Here is a 22358-nt window from a genome sequence, read left to right on the forward strand (position 1 = left end):
GGTGGAGAACTTCTGCAGGTTCACTGACTACCTGGCACCAGAGTCCCATCTCCACTTCCCTTCTCTTGATCTGGGCTCACATTTGATGTCTGTTGTGGATGGCCCTCCCTCTGGTAGGATTGCTGCTGCCTGTCCTCGTGTCTATCCTCTGAGCTTTGCTCTCTCCCTGATGCCCCATCCAGACCTGAGTCCACGGTCCAGACCAGAATTGAGGGCTTCAGGTCTGTTTGTCTCTGGCTTTCTGCTGCCCTCCAGAGGCCACTGGCAGTGAGCCACCCTTCAGAAATGGCTTGGACCCTCTTGGTACCATGTAATGTATGACTCCATAGACAGCCACAGGCTCCTTCAGACTCTGAAGACAAGATCAGAAAAATGCCATCCTCTAAAACAGAGCCTATTCAAAACAAATACAATTAGCCACCTGAAAACTGGGAAACAGTGGGAGTGTATAATTGAGGGTCCTAGATCTGAGAGCTGAGACCAGGGAATAATAAGACTCAAAAGACTGTGTGACTTTAAGGCAAGTCATCCAGCTTATATGAGCTCAGTTTCCCCAGATGGGGCCAATCCCTGCCCTACCAGCCTCACGAGGTTATAGTGACAATCAAATAAAACAACGGATACTTAGCCCTTTGTAAAGTATAAATTAGGGCTTAGTTTGAAGTAAGAGATATTTTTAAGTGTTGAGATTAGGGTGCTGCTGAATCATAACCAGAAATTGCATACTGTGTTAAGACTTGGCATGTTTTAGCTCATTTAATTCTCTCTATAACCTTAAAAGGTGGATACTATTATCATCCCCATTTTGCATATGAGGAAACTGAGGTACAAAGAAACTAAGTATTAATAAGTACTAGGGATGTAATGCACAACATGATAAAATTAATTAACACTGATGCATGTTATACATAGAAGTTGTTAAGGGATTGAATCTTAAGAGTTCTCATAAACAAAAAAAGAGGCTAAGTATATACCCAAAGCCACTCAATTAGCAAATTACAGAGTTCAGGTTTGATGTTTGGTCTGCTTCATTCTAGAGGCTATGCTCTTAACCCCTACCCTTGACTGTCTCTTTGGAACATTCTATTGTGTGTCCAGAATGACCAGTCTTCTGATGTGTAATTTCTTCTTCTAAAAGGACCTATCTATCTATCTATCTATCTATTTATTTATTTATTGGCTGTATTGGGTCTTCGTTGCTGTGCGCAGGCTTTCTCTAGTTGCGGCGATCGGGGCTACTCTTCATTGCGGTGCGCGGGCTTCCCTTTGCAGTGGCTTCTCTTGTTGCAGAGCATGGGCTCTAGGTGTGCGGGCTTCAGTAGTTGCAGCACACAGACTCAGAAGTTGTGGTGCACAGGCTTAGTTGCTCCACAGCATGTGGGATCTTCCTGGACCAGGGATCGAACCCGTGTCCCCTTCACTGGCAGGCAGATTCTTAACCACTGCGCCACCAGGGAAGTCCCAGGACCCAATTATTAAGAAGGAGTATTCTGTGCAGATTAAAGGCCCTGATTCTTGAATCCATCATAGCTTCTAATATAAATTAGCATGTTTTCATTCTGGTCTTGGTTAATGTAAGTTTTTGCCCTTCGGTGAGCTGAGGGAATTTAATTCCTGTGTCTACAAAGCTGGAAAGCAGACCTGGGCCCTGTGGTGAGTTGCTCCCACCCCCTCCAGAGCACTGCACCTTTCTCCCCACTCTGCCTGCATGGCCACCTCTTCTGGCTGCCACACAACCTAACTGGATCACGGCACATGTCTGGGCTGATATATTTGACTATTGTTAGTTCTAGGCATAGCTGGGATCACTTACAAAGCAAGATGAAAACCGTGACGTAGAGCTAGCACTGGAAACTAACAAAGAGGAAACAGTCTTTGCACAGGAAAGTACTGTGATATGTTACACTGGGTAGAAAGAGGTAACCAATGGCAGGTGCCCAAGACAGCAAATGAGAATTGCCTCACAGCCTTGCCTCTGACCAGAAGAGAGGAAAATGGAATGGAAAGGGAGAAGCCAGGGAGAACATTTTATCAGAGTGGGTGGATGCCTGTTGTTCTATCAGAAGTGGCCTGTGTTGCGGCAGGTAAGCTCTCCTGCATGTCCATCTCCCCATCCTCCACCCTCCACAGTAAAATCCACTGCACTCATGAGTGCTTTGTGTGGCTCTGAGATGTGGTAGAAATCACGGAAGGGGATGGTTGGTGGCTGGGCTCACACATATGAAAGAGAAACCCCCAGAATCCACAGCAATTATGGTCCCCACAGTTTCGAAGCTCTGCAGTGCACTAAATGAGGGCTCAGAATAATTGTATCTCCATCTCAAAGAGGCCAGGAGGTCCTAGCTGGCATCTGGGTTGTATTTACTGTCACCAATATCTCTAAGAACTCTGCAAGCTGTCACTCATGCAAGCAGGAGTGGATCAGAGGCCTGGTAGAGATAAGACTAGGAGATGAGGATGGTGATGTGGCAGGAACAGGAGACCAGGAAGTGGGGTGAGAAGCTTGGGGGTGGTGAAGCTCCCAGCCTGACCTCCTTAAGAATCCTGATCTCATCTAGAGTCTTCCCACCCAGATCTAATTCCATTTGTCTTTCCTTTGTCAATCAAAGGAATTGAGAGTGCAAAATGCCTGTTATTTTGGGGTCAGATGAAGGCGATGGAGGAGCGTTTGCCTGCTTTGTTGTTTTACGCGCTTTTCCTTAGGCTTTCAAGATAGAGCTTGTGGGTTTGGTAAGGGAACAAACTCCACACTCGGGTGCCATACCAGCAAACAGAGGTCCTGACTCACAATCCCCCGTGACCTTCAGAAAAATCTGTCAAGAAGGAAAAAAGAGAGAATTTGGTTTAGGCATTCCCACTCTCAGAAATCCAAGCTCAATTTTGTTGGGGACTGCTTCATCATAGGAAGAAAATACATTATGACTCTTTGTCTAAGAACATAGTCTTCTATAAATACAAAAGTGTATGTATACGATGACCACAACTATGTAAAATATGTGCGCATATGGACAAGGGCAGGAGGAAATAAGCCAAAAATGAAGATAGTTGCTACGCTTGGGTGAGGAATTATGGCTTTCTGCCTTTACAGAATTTCCCTTCTAGACTTTTGTGCTAGACTTTGGCAAAGAACCACCTCTTCTGGTACAAGCAACCACCTGGAATCTCTGCCTTACCTCTTCCAGGGGAGTGTCAGAAATTCCAAAACTGCTGAGCCCCAGGTCAGCCAGGGTCTCCTCCAGCTCTCTGAAAAGGCTGGCGTATGCCCTCTGCTTGAAATTCTTATTTGGAAGAAGGAAGATGAGCTCTTGACCAACACATTCCACCAGCTTCGCCTCCGGAACATGGTGGCGAACCACATCCATCAGCTCATTCACATCCCCTAAGACAAGAAGAAAGGCTGACACCAACTCTGTTTTCCAGAACCTGGAAGACTGTGAACTTGCCCAGGTCCCCTACTTTCTTCTGCCTCTCATTTGAGAAAAGGGCATTTCCTTTCTCGGTAGTGACTCTTGCGGAGGAATAGCGCTCCATCATGTCTGTTTTTAGCTTAGCTGGCCCTGTGACAGGCACTGAAAGGGAGATGGAGATGGAAGCCAACCCCCCCCCCCAACTAGCTGTGCAACCTTGGGGCGCTCATGTAACACTCCTGTGCCCGTTTTCTCCTTTGTTCAATCAAATGTTCTGTTCTTTACAAGCTATGCAACATTAGGGAGGTCATACCCTTGTTTCTTCATCTGTGTAAAGGGGAAAATAATGGCACCCACTTTATTGTTATTTGTGAGGCTTGGATGCGTTAATATGCATAAAACACTGAGAATGATGTGCCTGGCCCATAGATGAGTGTTAGCTGCTAGTGTTATCATGAACATCATCTCAAGTAAGAAAGCTCTTGTCATCAGTGTTGTTCATTCTTAATCACCACAAGCCTGAGAGAGTCAAAATTGCTTTCATTTTTTGGTCTGGCCCAAGGTATAGGGGACTTGCCCAATATGCACACTCGGCCTTGGTGACCAAGCTGGGTGAGAACTCCCCTTCCTAAATCACACACCCAGGCCTGGTCTAACTTTTGGGAGGCCTGCACCATTTCCCCTGGGATTGCATCTGCCTCCTCAAACAAACAAACAAACAAAACCCTTAATCCCCAGCTCACAGGAAATGCAGAAGGGGGTTGAGAAGCTGTGGAAATGGACCATGGGATGGAGTACAGGACAGCATGGGGTGTGGGGAAGTGTCCAGTACCAAGTATTCACCTGATACACTCATACCATCAGAATTGAATTTTATGCATGAGAATGTGTTACTTTAAAGTTAAAAATCTAATTTAAAAATTTAAAGCATGCATTTAAAGAGACAGTTCCCTAGCACACTGTCTTTTTTTTTTTTTTTTTTTTCCATATCCCCTCCCTTTTGCGTCTCCCTCCCACCCTCCCTATCCCACCCCTCCAGGCGGTCACAAAGCACTGAGCTGATCTCCCTGTAGCACACTGTCTTGAGAGGCAGGTCAAAGGGGAAGGGATTCTGGGGACTCAGAGCCCAGGTCTTGTGTGTTTCTGCAAGCCATCCTCTCAGAGTCAGGATCATCCAATGAGTTCTTTTCCTTCTTTGTTTTAGAAATGACTCATGTGGAGGGATTTCATGGCTTTCAACCCAAATCCTTCTGCCTAGCTGGACTGGAAGGCTTGTTTTAAGTCAAATATGCAAATTAGACTCAATTGTCTTCAGCTCTGAGATGACTTCATGCTGGGGCCGGAGGGCTCCTCACAGGAGGAAGCAGCTCTGCCCTAACAGCTCTCTAGGGGTCACGTTCATTGTTCTCTTAGGAAGGAAATCAAACCTGAAGCTGCTGGATTCCCAGGAATTGTGTCTTAGACCTGTGTGTCAGCCTTTCCAGCATCAGTGCTTCAGGGCAGTAGGGCTTTCAGCGTCTGGCAGGGAGGTCTGCGAGTGTGTGTGGTATGTAGGTGTGTGTGTGTGAAAAGCCTTCCAAGGAGCTAACGGGGATTGAAATGATCTTCCTTCTCTTATTTCAGGTACAACTACTTACTGTGCTCCGCACCCTTCACAGCATCTCTCTTCTATTCAAAGAAAATAAACTTTTATTTAGAAATAAAGTAATATTTAAAAAATTCACCCCAGCCAGCAGGCTCTGTTTCCACCTTAACTTTGGCACACACAGTAATTAAAGGTATTTAAAAAAAAAAATTTATTCAGAAAGCAGAGAGGGGCCCATGGCAAGGCAGACTAGGAAAAAGACACAGAAATGTTCTAAAAAGATGTGTTCACGTTCACCACAGGTTCTGTCAGTGCGAAGAGAGGGTGGGAGAGTAAATATGATGCACCTCTGGGCATTTTCCCTCAGCTTTTAAGCGTGGTGCATAAATATTGTCTCGTTTTCTTGTTTCACCAGATTTTGGTTAGAAAAATATTTGTGATAAGTAGGAAACTTTGTCTTTTCTTTGATAAGCAGATATTTTCCCCCTTCATTAACTTGGATCAGTACATAGGTTTAGTTTTGCTCCTACTTAGCAATATGGGAAGCATGGTATTCCAATTGTGAAGACACCCCGGGGAAAGGATGAGAGGCAAGCACTCAAGGAGAATGGAAAGAGCTGTTGACAAGCACTCTAGGGCAGGCGGTCAGGTCCTGCATGAGGAGTGCTTCTACAGCGAGAGCCTCTCTTTGGCATCTTCCTGGAGTGGAGGCACCCCTTATGAGGTTTGACACACTCTAATCCAAGCAAGAACCACTGGAAAACTGGGAAACTGAGAGGAAAGCTGGGAGTGTAACGGGGATGTGCGATATTCCTCAGATTTGGCATCTATACCGTGCAAACTGACTCTCTGGAAAAGTGCACGATGAGGGCTGTGCATCACTGTGGCTCCACTGTAGGGCTCCAGCTGGCACCCTTAGAACCCCTTCTCTCCAGACACTGAGGAATGTGGCTTGGAGCCAGGCAGGAGGACCCCAGGAATGGAGGCTTACTATGGGCAAGGGCAAGGAGTGAACAAAGACTGGATTCGTCATTAAAGGGAGAGGGCCCGTAGGTCCATGACTTTTAACATCCCTTTGGGAACGGAGGAGGAGAAAAAACTCAAAGAAGATGATGAGCAATTGCATGACTGTGGGCTTGAGAAACACACAGAGTGTTCTATTTGCTCCCATTGAAATGCACCACAGCCGGACACACCCAAAATACCCAGAGATGATCGCCAGACAAGAACTGAGGTACAGTCTGCCTGAGTCCTTACCATCCAAGACTTGTTCTGGAGTTATCTCATCAATGCAGGATGGACACCTGATGGAGAAACCCTTAGACGCACAGCTGCAGGTCCCCTACAACAGATGGACGTCAGTCATTTCTATAGCATCTCCCTGATGCTGATTGAAGTCACCACCATGCTTTGTTTCTCACGCCAAGTGTAGTCAACACATTTTTCTTCACTGTTTTACTCTATTACTTCATCTGAACATTTTGAAGCTGTGGCTGTTTGATTTTGTTCTGCAGAGTGTGTGAATCAGGCACAGAGAGAACCTTGAAGGATCCCTTTGCCTTGTCATTATTTAAGTGAAAGCTATCGGTTGGCCTGTGCAAGACATTCTGCTTCTCCCTCCCCAGGGATGCATGCTGGGCTGTGGAAGTCTATCCAGGACTGGAAAACCCAGAAGCAGCCAGACACTTAAACTACAGGGGTCAGAGGCATAAATAATGCTACAATAAAATAAGCATGACAAAACAACTTGAATGTGAGCAATGCCTTTCTCAATGAGCCCAAAGCACATTTATAATACTTTATCTCACTTATCTTCACCACATCCCCAAAAAGCAGAGAAGCAATTATCAGTTTCATTTTCTATGTGGAAAATACTCCACAACAATGAGGAATTAAGGAATTTGCCTAGGATGACACAGTTTGTTCACCTTGCAGCCCAGACTTGAACCTGGGGCTCCTAACATGCTGAGTTGGTCTTTGTTGGTTGGTATTTTTTCACTTCACCATTTTCAGGTTATAGTTATCAGGGAATCTTTTTCTTAGCTTTCATTTACCAATGAAATTTGGGTTTAATTAGGGAACATAAATGTTGGAATGAAAAAAGGAACTTAAACAACTACTGCCCTTTAATTAGTGTAACCTTGCAGAACAAGTCACTCCCTTCTATGTTGCACCAAACCACATGTGTAGTTTAGGATTCTGGCCTATAATAATCAGAGGTCGTTTAAAACTAGTTGTTTTATTTGGGGTAAACCATCTCTGTAGGAGAGTTCAGAATGCCCTTTTATCAAAATCTACAAATGGTTCCAGAAACAAAGAGGTCAATTCTGCTGCCTGGAGTCTGATTTAGGTAGAAGTGTCCAGAACGACAGCACCACACTGTGCTTTCCTTCTCACCCAGGACAGGCTCTTTCCCTGGACAGACACAAACCTCACAGCCTCCCCCTTGGCTCTGGATGGTCTTCATCTTGCGCACCAAGGTTAAGTAGAAGCCTGTGCCAAAGCAGTTCTTTAGGAAGAGCGGGGTGCCGGAGCAGTAGAGCCGTCCCTGGGCTATGATGGCGATGCGGTCCCCGAGGATGTCGGCCTCGTCCATGTGGTGAGTGGACATGATGATGGTTCTGCCTGCAAGGGCAGGGGTCAGGGGAATCACCAGGCAGGCCTGGGCCAGGTGTGGATGGGAGAGGATGTATGGCAAGCTTCCCATTACATGGGTTGCAAAAACTGGGAGTTAATAAATAAAAACAAGTTTTCTGCAATAAAGTCTAGAATATTAGAATAAAAATGAAAACAGCTAACGTTTTTAGCATCCTGCATATTGTAAAGCACTGTTTCACAGATTATTTCTTCATTAGACATAGGACCTGATGCAAATAAATCACCATATATGGGACATGTTTACTATTGTCATTCAGCATCTTTTGAGTTCTATATGTATATTCTCTGGGTCATTAAGCACTGCATTTATAATCTTTGCAAAGAACACACACACACACACACACACACACACACACACACACACACTCTTTGATACCAGCTGGAGATGTCATTGAAAGAAAATGGTAATGAGGATTTCCAGGAAGGCAAATTGATTGCAGGATTGAACCACACCACCACTTTTACGGGCACTAGCTCTGCTTGCTGTCTCTTCTGGATCTGTACCCCTGGTTGCACGTGCCACGACAGAGGCGGAAATGTCACACTTTGAGACATCTCCATCTGCAGCAGTCCTCTGCAGCACTGAACACAGGCTCACTGCCCTCACACCTGGTTTCCAAGGGGGAATTTCACTAGAGCTGCTCCCATTGTTCCAGACAGAAGGGCTGCAGGTCGAGAGAACTTTCTAGAGCATTTTGGGAAGTAGGCTGCTTCATCAGTAACTCCCTGCTTGTACTTGTGTAAAATATCTCAGGAGGCTTCATCTAGAACTTAGACTCCCCCAAGCCAGTGATAAAGGCCCATCTGAGTATAGTTGTGGCCCTTATTATGCTGAGTTGCAAAATGCTAGGTGTGAGAGAGTGGAGAGCACCCATAAAGCCTCAGTGAGAGCACAGGCGATGCACAGTGGCCATTACCTGAGCGATATTTCAGGAGCAGGTCCCAGATTGAGCGCCTCGAGTAGGGATCCACCCCAGAGGTGGGCTCATCCAGAACCACCACCTTGGCATCTCCCACGAAGGCAATGGCAACGGACAGCTTCCTCTGCATGCCACCTAGAGGTACAAGGCGGCAGGGTCACGGGAGCTGTGGACAATTGGAAGAGAAGGGCCCAGGGCTGACCTCATAAGGAAGGTACCTTAGATTCAGCAGCAGCTTGTGGCTGCCTCCTTAGATATTCATACAGTGTCCAAAACTCTAGTGGTACAGGCCTCACAATTCAGGAAAGAAAATACCTGCCTCCTAGGATCAGACCATTTGAAGACTGTTCTCACCTTTGAGTTCAAACATATAAACATCAGAGCAAATACAGCCCAGGCTGCTGCAAGATAGTGTTTCATGTGGGAAATAATCCAGAGGTGGGTTGGTCTTAGATGGTCAGAATAACTTTATAGAATGTTCCAACCCTTAGGAGCTCTCCTGTTATAAGCCTAAGAATACACACACGTACACACACATGCACACATGCATATGCACAAGGCCCTGTGCACTGGGAAACCATGGATATGCCATCTGAAGCCCTGTCTTTTCCCAACACCAAGCACCTGAGAGATGCTGAGCTTCTTCGTTCCTCTTGTGGTGGAGGCCTGTGTCCTCCAGCATGGCTTCCATCTCCAGCTGGGCCTCCTCCCAGGACCTCCCTTTCAGCTGTGCGTAGAATAGGATGTGTTCAGCCACTGTGAGGCTATGGGGACAGGGCAATGAGAAAGGCAATGTGCTCAGCAATTCCACTTCTAGCAATTTACCTCATAGAAATAATTAAAGATGAGCACAAAGATTTAGCAATCACGATGTTCATCGTGGTGTTGTTTATAATAGAAAAATGAAACAAAATACCAACCCCGCCAAAATATCTAAGACAGCTTAAATAGCACATTATACGATGGAATAGTATGTACACATTAAAACTTATTGCATAGAAGAATATGTAATAGCACGAAAAGATGTTCATGATATCTTAGGTTTAAAAAAGCAATCACATTTAGAAAAACAGGTTACAAAACGGTATGCAGAGTTTTATTCTCCTTTATAATTTTAAAGTATATATGTATATCTATACATGTATAAGAGAAAAATTATATATCAAGGTGTTAACAGTGGTTTTCTATGGCTAGTGAAATTACAGGTGACTTTTAATTTTTGTTTTAATCTATATTTCCTTCCTTCCTGTCTTCCCTCCTTCTTTGCTTCAATGACTGTATATAACTTTTTAGATAAGAAATAAAAGTTTGGGAAAAAAGCAACTGAAAAGCTTCCTCAAAAGTCAGTTTTTGGGCTTCCCTGGTGGTGCTGTGGTTGAGAGTCCGCCTGCCAATGCAGGGGACACGGGTTCGTGCCCCGGTCCCGGAAGATCCCACATGCCGCGGAGCGGCTGGGCCCGTAAGCCATGGCCGCTGAGCCTGTGCGTCCGGAGCCTGTGCTCCGCAACGGGAGAGGCCACAACAGTGAGAGGCCTGCATACCGCAAAAAAAAAAAAAAAAAAAAAAGTCAGTTTTTAATGCCTGGCTGAAGAGGAAAAAAGGAGCGATGGTCTCCTCCATGGTCCCTGAAAGGGACCAGACTTCTGGGCAAGTACTGAGCAAGGGGCCCCGGGACCAGCCACCCTGACAGAGAGAAGGCAGCACCACTCTTCTGAGCAGGAAGACCTCAGCTCTGAGTGCCAGAGGCACAGTCACAAGCATGTCTCATTGCAAGCAGGACAAAGGACCCCGAATGTGGGGGAAGCCAAAGAAGAGTACTGCCTTCTGCCCCCAGAGCTGGCATCCCTCAGCTGCGCTCTAGAGAACATGTTGTTGGAGGGCAAGGTGAGGTTAGGGCATGGGGAGGGTCTCAGTTCCTGTTCTACTTACTGGTGGAACAGGATGTTGTGCTGTGGACACATGCCAAGGCTCTGCCGGATAGCATCCAGGCTGGTTTCAATGTCCTTTCCCCTAATGAGCACAGTCCCGGATGTCGGTGGCAACAGACCCGTCAGGATGGACCTGCCAAACGCAGGAGTCAGTGGTTGAAAGACTGGCTTTTAGGAAGGCCTTGGGACAGCAGCCTCCACCCCAGGGTCGGTGATTCTGCCCCTCAATTAAACCCCAACCATCATCAGCTGCAGGAACCAAGTTTCCTGTATGGGGCTTATTAGCACCAGTGTGTACGTCCAGGCCCCTAGGAGGATGAGCACATCCGCCTTCCTTCTCTGCTTCACTTATTTCCTAGTTCTTTCAGGCAAGCACTGATGGGTGTACACTGATTCCCAGCTGTAGAATGCTCACTTGCAGCCGGAGATCCCTCCCCAACTCAGCCATCACAGCTCCTGGCACTGTAGGGGGCTCAGTTAAAGGTATCCGGCCCATGGGTCCAAGTTTTGCCTGATGTCACCATTACGAAAGGCAAGGTCTTATTGAGAAGCCCAAGCATTCAACATGTATTTGTTGATTAACTGATTAAACCCAGGCCTGGGAATCATCACCACAATAATTTTGGATCCAAAATAATAAAAAGCCCAATAGCAATGTTGATTTATTTTGTAAAATGGGAAATGACGACTCTCACCTCATGGGGTTTTTTGGGAGGATTAAATATAGTTAATACCTGTAAAGCACTTAGAACAGTGCCAGAATAAAGGAAGACTCAAAAATATTATATTACTTTTATTAAACGTTGTGTTCCAGCCACCAGGGAACATTGCATTTCACATTCATAACGTAATGTGTTTGTCTTTGGGGTCCTGAACAGGGCTTGGGGCTCTCTGACCATATTAGTTAACAAGGAGAGAAATCAGCTAACCCTCCCAGCTCTGTCCCTGAGCCAGATACAATCTCAGGCTCTCTGAACTGGCCTGTTGATCGACCACTAGAGGGAAACAGAACCAAGTATGATGGCACCAGCCCCACATTCCATTCACGCTGAACCGCCCTCAGAGAACATTCCAACGCAGGGTGTACACAGCTGTTCCTTCCTGGGGCTCTCTAAGAAGCCAAAGGACTTGATGACTGTGTTCATATGGGTTCCCTGCCCTGCTGCTCCTCGGGAAACCTTAGCTGGCCCTGTTCTCCTTCGCAGCAGATGACGCTCAGGGCCCTTAGAAAAGCGAGGGGAGCTTCCTGACCTGAGGAGTCCATGCAGAGCCTTCATCTTCCCTGAACTTAGTTTTCAGCTGCCAGGCAGTAACCCCACAGCCCCTTTTAACTTTCTCCAGAACTACCACCAACCCTCATAGGTAGGAAAAGGGATGCTCTCTGAAAGTAGATAGCGCTCTACAGACAGAGGGCATGTGATGGTGGTGGCCATGACTTTATCATCACCATCATGACGGTAATGCTGGGGAGGCTGGGGGTAGGGAGCCCAGCTCGCAGCATCAAAAACAAGAGACAATTTTGGGAGGACCTGGCTCTTGCCCCCAGGGAACCATTACAACTTGGTGACCTTGGGAAAGTCACTTCAGCTCTCTGGATGTCCACTTCCCTGGCACAAAGGGGGCAATAAACTTACTACTCCACCTCTGTCTCCAATTTCATGTGAGGATCCAATAAAACAATATATGCGAATAAGCTTTGAAAATTGCATTGTGCTTAACACCTTCCTGGGACACAAATATTGGCACATTTTTGCCACTAAAATTCAATGGGAAAGAATAGACTGAAGCTAAAAGAGGAAGAAGAGAGCCAGAAAATGACTGGAAACTCACAAGGTCGTGGTTTTCCCTGCTCCATTGTGACCGAGGAACGCGGTGATCTGGTTTTCATAGAAGGTAATGTTAAGACGGTCCACAGCTGGTCTGCCATGGGGCTCAAAAATCTTTACCAGATTCTTCACACACACCCCGGGAACCAAGCCTGGGAGCTCACGTTCAAAGAAGGAGTCTTGTTGGAAAAAATGAACACGATGTAACAATGCCTTAGTGTACACATTTCCCAAGGTTCTTTCTTCAGACTATTGTCTTCTGCCCCCATGGCTTTAGCTATGACCTTTGTAAGGATGACTACAGAATAATAATGGTAATAATAGTGGCCAACATTTATTGAAAGGTTACTCTGTGCCAGGCATTATTTCAAGTGCTTTATATGGATTTCTTCATTTCACCCTTACTACAGCCCTAGGGGAATAGATATTACTGTGCCCATTTCTATTATTGAGGAAACCTAAGGCACAGAGACATCAAGAGTCCAATCAAGGTCACATGGCTTATGAGTGGCAGAGCTGGGATTCAAACCCAGACTGCACTCACTGTCTGTATGGAGAGTTAGCCCTAAGCTCAGCCTTCAATTGCAGGTCCTCATTTCGGATAGTTTGCTGGGCATTTCCTCATGGATTTCTTGTAACAGCTCAGGCTCCTCCTTTTCTCCCCCAAACAACATTTTCCTTCAGACTGTCCTATGTTCATTCTTGGAGCTGCCATTCTCCTAGTCACCTTGGCTCACATCTTTGGGCCAACTCTGACTAAAACTGAATTCTTGCTCCTCAGAACTCCAGAGTTTCTCCAGTTAGGGTGGGACAGTCCACTCTTCTTCACTATTGTCCCTCAAACTCTGTCCCTCCACTTTTCGACTTCCACACCCCCCTACAGTGTGAGGTCCACGTGGTGTTCACTTCTGCCTGTCCTCCAGTCTCTCCCTGCTTTAGTTCACTCTACACAGCGTCACTTAATTTGTCATCTTAATATTGTAGTTCTGAGCACTTACTCCCCTGCAAAAAAAAAAAAAAAAAAAAAAATCCCATTGCTTCTTCTCTCTGTGCCTCCTGGTCTCGCCTAAAACTGAGATGGGACCAGTCCCCAACCCCCTGATTTTGGTCTTGGAATTACACTCTGGGAGGAGGGTCTTCCCACAAGTTCTGCTGACTGGAAACCACAGGAGCCACAGGTCTCTGACCTCAGCTTTGTGAAATGGCACCTGGGATGGACCAGAGGCATGGAGGCTGGACCCTCTCATGCAACATCAGGTGAAGTCCAGAGGCCATGGTGCCTCTCTAAACCCAGGGTGAGGATAGCAAGAGCATTTAGTATCCACAGAGAAATTCATATGCTTAAGGAATAGAGAACATGGTGGCGGGGAGTACAGAACTGGTTCAAGAGGGAAGGTAAGGGAGGCAAAGGCCAGGGGAACACTTGCAAACTTAGTCCATGGGTTGAGGAGTTATTAGGTAACTTCCACGGTCAGGAAAGGCTTTTGATGGCTTGAATGAATGGACTTCTAGATTTGTAAACCACGAATGAAATGTAGTCAGCTCCTTTAGACTCTTTCCCCTGTGCACAGGAGCATTTATTTTTGTCTTTCCTTATAGCTCATATCCGCTTTGAGACCTAGTGACCCAAGTTATTGTTCTTGCTAAATCCTCGGAAGTCAGCACATTTGTGCAATTCACTTGGGGTTTGCCTAACAAGGGCACAAACACACCACATACTTTGGATTTGCTTTCTCCAGGAAATATGTGTTAATGTCTGGCTGGACCATTCATTCCGCACATGTGCAGCTGGACCCTTGAGAAGGTATTAGGTTTAACCCTTGTCAACAAAGACAGTCAGTTTCCTGGGTTCCATTTCACCCCAGTCATGAGGTGTTTTACTCCGGCCCTGTGCAGTGTTCTGAGCCTTTTCCTTGCCTCTGTTCTGCATTCTTTATTGAGGTTTTTACCATTTATTCCTGCTGGGTGTTCTGGGTCCTCCATTTCCTCTGTTATGGGTTCCGTCTTTTCCAAGGCCCTTTCTTCTCTGGTTGAACACCCTGCACCAACCAGAAGCCACTGTTACTCTCCTGGTGAGACATGAGAATCAGGAAAGGCAGGAAAGGAGGGGAAAAGAAGGCGGAGCAGAGTTTCCTACCATAGCTGGAAAACACAGTTCCCTCAGAAGGCCAAGTTGGCACTCCCAGGACAAGCCCCAAGCAAGGCTTTGCCAACCTCTGACCTGCGGGACTGTGAAGTTCCGGCATGGCTGGAAGGGCCTCCCAGCTGGCTGATTTGGCAGCCTTTGCTGAGCCCAGAGGGAGTTTTGTAACAGGAGTTTCACACATCCTCTTAAAATGCCAGGAGGAGCCCACAATGTCAGACATTGTGATTAAAAAAAAAAATTAACTTTGAAATGGGTTAATTTTCTTTAGCTCGTTAACAGTATTTTTCACTCCAATCCAAAACATGTCAAAGTCATGGTGAACCTTGAGTAAAAGTCCATTCAAGCTGATATGATGGGCAGCCAGACTGAGACATCGTTTACCTGAGAAATCTACTTTTATGGGCATTCATGTATTTGGAGATTAATACCAGAGTTGAATCTGGTTGACGTACAGGCTTGCACAAATTGTGAATTGCGGTGTAAACACACAAATGTTCTCACACTCACACATACACCTACCTCCCCCCACACCCCCAAAGAGGCACTTTTTGTAAACTTGGCATTTGGTTTAAAAGGATATCAGGACATCCTGAAAGCGGAAGAGAAGCAGGAAAGCAAGCCAGCCAGAGAAGAAAGCAGGGGCAGGAGGAAACCATTGTTGCCAAGCATCTAAAGGCTCTGGCCTCAAGTGCACATACATGAGCAGGGTGAATTTTTCAATGCTGCAGCCAACCAGGGCCTCTCTGTCCACACCGCTGCCTGTAGATTTGCAGGCTGTGTGGTGGAGTGGCAAGTAATGGGCCTGGTGGTCAGGGACCCGCCCCCTCCAGTACTTCTGTTTTCTGAAGGACTTTCAAATCTATTGCCCACAGTTCCTTTGATCTCTTTACTAGCTATCATACTGCATTAATGTGTAATAATAAAATAGCAGGGGGAGATATTCTTCTAGTCACTGGAGTGAGTTCCTTGCCAGGAAATGTATGTCCCAGTTCCAGATTTTGTCCCAAGTGAACAATGGGAACTGGGTAAGACACTGGATATCTCTTGGACTCCATGTCTTCATCTGTGAAAGGAGGGGTTTCGGTGGAAAAACTCACCTCTTTTCTAATTTTAGAGAAATTTAGGAATCTATTTCAGTCTAGCCTGTGAGACAGGTGAAAAATATTTGGCTTCTGTTGGCAAAAATATGACTCATTTTTAAAGGAGCACATTTGTCTTAAGACTTCTCTTTTCTTTTTTTTTTTAGAGGCAGCATATCTGCTGAGATTATAGAGGGGAAAAAATGCCCACAAGTCCTGATATTCATTGAAATTAGAAACATTCCAGGAGCAGACTTCTGTGTTGAAAATTCCCATTTATGATGGGTTATAACTTTATTACAGTGGAAATTTAAAAGTTTATAGATAGACAATACAGACAGACAAGCCAACATAATGGAAACAAACAAACAAACAAACTGAGCTGTTGAAGTGCTGTTTGTTTGAACCATTAAAAAAAAGGCAACCCCCCCACCCCAAAACTTTTAAAGGTCCTAGGCTAATCGCCTAGAGAAAACAAACATATATCTTAGTGCTTAAAGGATAAATCCTGGCCCAGGCCCAATAGCACAAAGTAAAGAGCAGGTAGGTGAGGAACAAACAGATTGGAAAGCATTTCCTTTGCTTCCAGAAACTCCTAGCTCCAGGGGAGTCCCCAGCTCTCAGCTCTGGAATTTCTCTGCCTCCTCATACCTCACAAGAGTCTGTGGTTTCCCCCCAATTCTAGAACTCTCCTTTGGCCTCCTATCCTATTCAGGAGGAAAGGTAAATTTTATCTAGGATGCATTCTGGGCAAATGTCCTTTTATCCCTCTTTCCCAACCAGAGGAAAGACCAATACTAAGAGTATCTGGGAGTATTTGCCTTAAGATCACAGCTCTGCCCTGGCCTCCAGATGGGCCCTTACTTAGGGAAAATAAATTCATTTATATTTGAAAAAGTAGAGAGGAATAAAAAAGCAGATGAGGGGAGGCAGCAGAAGACGAATGTAAAGATTCCTCTATGATTCTCTGGATCTGTTTGCTTTAAACTGAGAAGCTGCAAAACTTATTTGCACCCTGAAGTGGTTTGGCCTTCTTTTAAGAGTGTGCTTTAATCTACTGGGCACGACCAGGACTCAGGGGTTTATCAATGCTCAGCCATCACCCTGGCCCAGTGACTCACAAAACATGGGCTCCCAGAGGCTGTGATGCTACACCAAGGAGCAGAGCCCCCAGCAGACAGGTAACTAATCAGGAATCTCACACTTCATGTGAGAGGCACCTCTACAACGCACACACATCCCATGCAGAGCCAAAGGAGCTAATTTCAAACATCGTTTTTCTTTTTTTAATTAAAAAATTTAAAATAACTTACCTTCACCACCTAGCCAATAAGACTCTTGTAGAAGGAAGTACCAAGGAAGTGGGGTTCCATAGTCCCCTAAAAATAGATAGGCAAATAAAGAGAAAAAGCCTAAGTAGTTCCACCTTACCACAGTTGTATAAGATCTAGAATTTATCTACCTGAACCCCAGATTTTAACTGTAGATATTTATAGTTCATAAGCATTACGTGGCTATCCACATGCTTCCACTAAGACTACTTCTTCTAATATGTTTTAATTCAAAAGGTCATGTTTTGGGGGTGAAACTGGTAACACTAAGACTGATGATCTTGGCTGACATTAGTTTTCTAAGAAAAAAGAATCTAAGCATACCCCCCCTTTTTTTCACATATTCTTATTCTATTTTATTGTTTTTTTTTTAAATATAAATTTATTTATTTATTTATTTTTGGCCTCGTTGGGTCTTCATTGCTGTGTGCGGGCTTTCTCTAGTTGCCGCGAGCAGGGGCTACTCTTCGTTGCGGTGCACGAGCTTCTCATTGCAGTGGCTTCTCTTGCTGCAGAGCATGGGCTCTAGAGTGCAGGCTCAGTAGTTGTGGCACATGGGCTTAGTTGCTCCATGGCATGTGGGATATTCCCAGACCGGGGATCAAACCTGTGTCCCTTGCTTTGGCAGGCAGATTCTTAACCACTGAGCCACCAGGGAAGTCTCAAGCATACCCCTTTTCAACAGTTACCAGATAATAATAATAATAATGATAATCACTAACATTTGTTGAATGCTCTTTCTGTGTCAGACATAACTGTAAGTGCTTTCTATGTGCTAAATAATTTAATCTTCAAAACAACACAAGGGGATAGGTAGTATTACTACTCTTGTCAATAAGGAAATTAAGGCACACTGAGTTTGAAGCATCTGCCCAAGGTCACAGCTAATTTAATAGAGGTGCAAGAATTCCAACATAGGTAGTCTGGTTCTAATACCACTGATCTTAACCACCCCATCCTACTGGATCCGCCTGGGTTTCAAGGAAAAAACTCCCAAATTTCTAGTCCAGTTCTCTTAGCAGGCTTTGCTGCCTATAAATGTTGAGTTTGTGAGAACACAGTCTTTGCTTATTTAATAGTTATCCTGTGTTTCATGGCCAATGCTAGACTGTAAGCTCCTCGAGGGCAGGCTTGTGTCAGTCTTTCCCACTCCTTTTTTCTCAGAACCTATGCTGCTGAGCCTAACACATTGGTGCTGCTTAGTACATAGGGGTTGAACATATTAAAGCCTTAGGTTGGCTAAAATAAAGCTCTTGAAAATTCGCAAATTTTATTTTCAATCTAATATGCACTTATTATATCTCTCTCTAATGGCCCAGTGAGACAGAAAAAAATGGAGGCTGAGAAAGGTCAAGTGTATTTTTCAAATTCATCTTATGGGCTGAATTGTGTCCCTTGGCCCCCCTCCTCCCTGAAACAAGATATGCTGAGGTGTGTGGTAGAATACAAAATAATACTTGGTCTTTGTCCTCATTTCCTGGCACAGGGCTCCTAAAACCATTGGAGATTCCTGAGTGATAGGAGTGCCTTTTGTTATTCATAATAGTTCATTATTAGTGTGAAGAAATGCAAGAGATCGTTGTGCATGGAATTTGTATTCTGCAATTTTACTGAATTTTTAAATTAGTTCTAACAGTTTTTTTTGATGGAGACGTTAGGGTTTTCTCTATATAAAATAATGTCATCTACAAATGTTACAGTTGTACTTCTTTCCCAATTTGGATGCCTTTTATTTCTTTTTTTGTCTGATTGCTGTGGCTAGGACTTCCAATACTATGCTGAATAGAAGTGGTGAACGGGCATCCTTGTCTTGTTCTTGATCTTAGAGGAAAAGCTTTCAGCTTTTCACTGTTGAGTACGGTGTTAGCTGTGGGGCTGTCATACATGGCCTTTATCATGTTGAGATATGTTCTCTATGTACCCACTTTGCTGACAGATTTTATCATAAATGGATGCTGAATTTTGTCAAGTGCTTTTTCTGCATCTACTGAGACGATCGTATGATTTTTATGTTTCATTTTGTTAATGTGGTCTATCACATTGATTGATATGTGGACATCAAACCATTCTTGTATCCCTGGATAAAATGCCACTTGATCATGCGTTATGATCCTTTTAATGTATTATTGAATCTGATTTTCTAATGTTTGTTGAGGATTTTTCACCTTTATTCATCAGGGATACTGGCCTGTAGTTTTCTTTTTTTGTGGTGTTTGGTTTTGCTGTCAGGGTAATGTTGGCCTTGCAAATTGTGTCTGGAAGAGTCTTCTTTCTTTTTTTTTTTTGGTGAGTCTAACTAAAGTTTTGTCAATTTTATCCTTTCAAAGAACCAGCTCTTAGTTTCATTGATCTTTCCTATTGTCTTTTTAGTCATTTCATTTATTTCTGCTCTAATCTTTGTTGTTTCCTTCCTTCTACTTTGGGCTTCTATTTTTCTTCTTTTTCTAGCTTCTTGAGGTGTAAAGTTAGGTTGTCTATTTGAGACTTTACTTGTTTCCTGAGGTAGGCATTCATTGCCATGAACTTCCCTCTTACAACTGCTTTTGCTGCATTCCATAAATTTTGGTATGTAACATTTCCATTTTTTATTTGTCACAAGGTATTTTTTTATTAATCTGATTTCTTCTTTGACCCATTGGTTATTTTAGCATGTTGTTTAATCTTCATATGTTTGTTAATTTTCCAGTTTTCTTTGTATAATTAATTTCTAGTTTCATACCATTGTGATCAGAAAAGTTGCTTAATACGATTTAAACCCTCTTAAACTTAAGACTTGTTTTGTGGCCTAACATATGAGCTATGTCAGAAAATCTTCCATGTACTCTTCAGAAAAATGTTTATTCTGTTGCTTTTGGATGGAATGTTCTGTAAGTATCTGTTAAGTCCATCTGGTCTAACATGTTGTTTAAGGCCAATGTTTCTTTATTGATTTTCCATTTGGATGGTCTATCCATTGATGTAAGTGGGATATTAAAATCCACTACTATTATATTTCTGTCTATTTCTCCTTTTAGGTCTGTTAATATTTGCTTTACAAATTTAGTGCTTCTATGTTGGGTGCATAAAAATTTACAAATGTTATATTCTTTTGTTGGGTTGACCCCTTTATCATGATGTAATGCCTTCCTTCATCTCCTATTACAGTCTTTGTTTTGAAGTCTATTTGTCTGATATAAGAATAGCTACTTTGGGTTTCCATTTCCAAGGAATATTTTTCCCCATCCCTTCATTTTCAGTCTTTGTTTGTCTTTATATCTAAAGTGTGACTGTTGTAGGCAGCATATAAATGGGTCTTGTTGGTGTTTTTCTTTATCCATTCAGTTACTCTATGTCTTTTGATTGAAGAATTTAGTCATTTACATTTAAAGTAATTATCGATAGGAATGTGCTTATTGCCATTTTGTTAACTGTTTTCACTGTTTTTGTAGTTCCTCTCTGTTCCTTTCTTCTTTATTCTCTTTGTAGTTTGAGAACTTTCTTTAGTGGTATGCTTAGTTAGATTCATTTCTCTTTCTCTTTTAGGTACTCATTATAGATTTTTGTAGTTACCATGAGGCTTACATATAAAAACTTATACCTGTAACAGTTTGTTTTAAGTTGATAACAACTTAAGTTGATCCCATTCTAAAGCTCAACATTTTTACCCTCCCCTCCACATTTTGTTTTTGATGTCACATTTTACACCTTTTCCTCTGTGTATTCCTTAACAAATTATTGTAATCAGTTATTTTTACTACTTTTGTCTTTTAACCTTCCTACTAGCTTTATAAGTAGTTAATCTACTACCTTTACTATATATTTACTTTTCCAGTGATATTTATTCTTTCACGTTACTAATTAGCACCCTTCCTTTTCAGCTTAAAGGAGTCCCTTTAACATTTCTTATAAGGCCAGTTTAGTGATGATGAACTCCTTTAGCTTTTGCTTGTGGAAAATGCTTTCTCTCTCCTTCAAGTCTGAATAGTAACTTTGCCAGAGAGGACTTTTGGCTGGAAGTTTTTTGTTTTGTTTTCTTATAGCACTCTGAATATATTGTGCTACTCCCTTCTAGCCTGCAAAGTTCGTGCTGAAAAATTTGCTGATGCAGGGGCTCCCTTGTACATGACAAGTTGTTTTTCTCTTGCTCCTTTTAATATTCTCGCGTCTTTAGCCTTTGACATTTTAATTATAAAGTGTCTTGGTGTGGGTCTCTTTGGGTTTATCTTTTTTGGAACTCTCTGGGCTTCCTGGATCTGAATGACTATTTCCTTCCCCAAGTTAGGGAAGTTTTCAGCCATTATTTCTTCAAATAAGATTTCTGTCCCTTTCTCTCTTCTCCTTCTGGGAGGCCTATAATGTAACTGTTAGTCTATTTGATATTATCCTGTAAGTCCTTTAAGCTATCTTCACATTTTTAAAATTCTTTTTTCTTTTTGCTACTCCGATTGAGTGAGTTCCATTGCCTTGTCTTTCAGTTGACTTATCCTTTCTTCTGCTTCATCTGGTCTATTGTTGAGCCCCTCTAGAGTATTTTTCAGTTAGTTATTGCATTCTTCAGCTCTGTGACTTCTATTTGGTACCTTCTTATATTTTCCATCTCTTTGTTGAAGTTCTTGCCTTGTCCATCTATTCATCCCCAGTTTGGGTGAGCAGCTTTATGACCATTACTTTGAACTTCTATCACGTAAATTATTTATCTCCATTTCATTAAGTTTTTTTTTTCTGAAGTTTTATCTTGTTCTTTCATTTGTAACATATCCCTCTGTTTCTTAATTTTGCTTGACTCTCTGTGTTGGCTTCTATACAGTAAATGAAACAATCACTTCTCCCAGTCTTGAAGGAGTGGCTTGATGTAGGAGATGAAACTTTTTGTTCAGCCCTACCAAGCTCTAGTTGTCCCTCAAACCTCTGTGTTTGTCCAAGCAACCAATTATATTTTTAATAGCTCCTGGTAGTTGAGGATGTGTCAAGACCTGTCAGTGTCTCAAAGAGGAGGATATCAGCACCTAGATGCCAGGTGACTGGAAGCCAGACCCTTGGGCAGCAGCTTTTATAAGTATGCAAATGTATACAGTCCTAAGAGGCCACAAATATAAGTCTCACTGGTCACCAGAGCCAGATGATCTGGAGGTGTCCCCTGGGTGGCAATCACAAAAATCCAGGCTCCAGACAAGTGCATAAACTCCTTTCTGGGAGATACTAGTGAGCTGGAGTACAGCAGTGTGAGAGTGCCAAGATGGCATCCACAGCCTGTGCTCCTTGAGAGCAGCTCTGTAGGCCACTAAATATGTGCCAAACCTGAAGCCTTCCCCTCAGTCCAAAGCTCCAGGACAAGCAAAGCAGCCCCTCACAGAAAGATTGGTGTGTATTCCTCAGTCCACTGTGCAGTGCCCTGTGGGTGGTAGCTTGCCAAGAACCATCCTTCTGATTGCCACAGTCCATGGAACCCAAGAACCCAAGCTACTCCAGCCTCAGAGTCAGGCAATCAAGGGATGTCCT

The 22358-nt window shown here is 43.7% G+C and overlaps 1 protein-coding gene across 1 annotated transcript in view; it reads right to left on the reverse strand.

Moving 5' to 3' along the window:
- Nucleotides 1–22358, reverse strand: part of ABCA4 (ATP binding cassette subfamily A member 4) — a gene marked incomplete at its 5' end in the record, with an annotated part of 129837 nt that overhangs the window by 39442 nt on the left and 68037 nt on the right. Inside the window, 10 exons of the mRNA XM_082614295.1 lie at nucleotides 2765–2813; nucleotides 3174–3379; nucleotides 6250–6334; nucleotides 7424–7617; nucleotides 8568–8705; nucleotides 9195–9334; nucleotides 10500–10631; nucleotides 12329–12503; nucleotides 14274–14363; nucleotides 16863–16928. Coding sequence (XP_082470421.1) covers nucleotides 2765–2813; nucleotides 3174–3379; nucleotides 6250–6334; nucleotides 7424–7617; nucleotides 8568–8705; nucleotides 9195–9334; nucleotides 10500–10631; nucleotides 12329–12503; nucleotides 14274–14363; nucleotides 16863–16928 — 1275 coding nt within the window. The remainder of the gene's footprint in view (nucleotides 1–2764; nucleotides 2814–3173; nucleotides 3380–6249; nucleotides 6335–7423; nucleotides 7618–8567; nucleotides 8706–9194; nucleotides 9335–10499; nucleotides 10632–12328; nucleotides 12504–14273; nucleotides 14364–16862; nucleotides 16929–22358) is intronic.

Source organism: Mesoplodon mirus (assembly GCF_964341445.2).
Source record: "Mesoplodon mirus genome assembly, chromosome: 3".
Lineage (NCBI taxonomy): Eukaryota > Metazoa > Chordata > Mammalia > Artiodactyla > Ziphiidae > Mesoplodon > Mesoplodon mirus.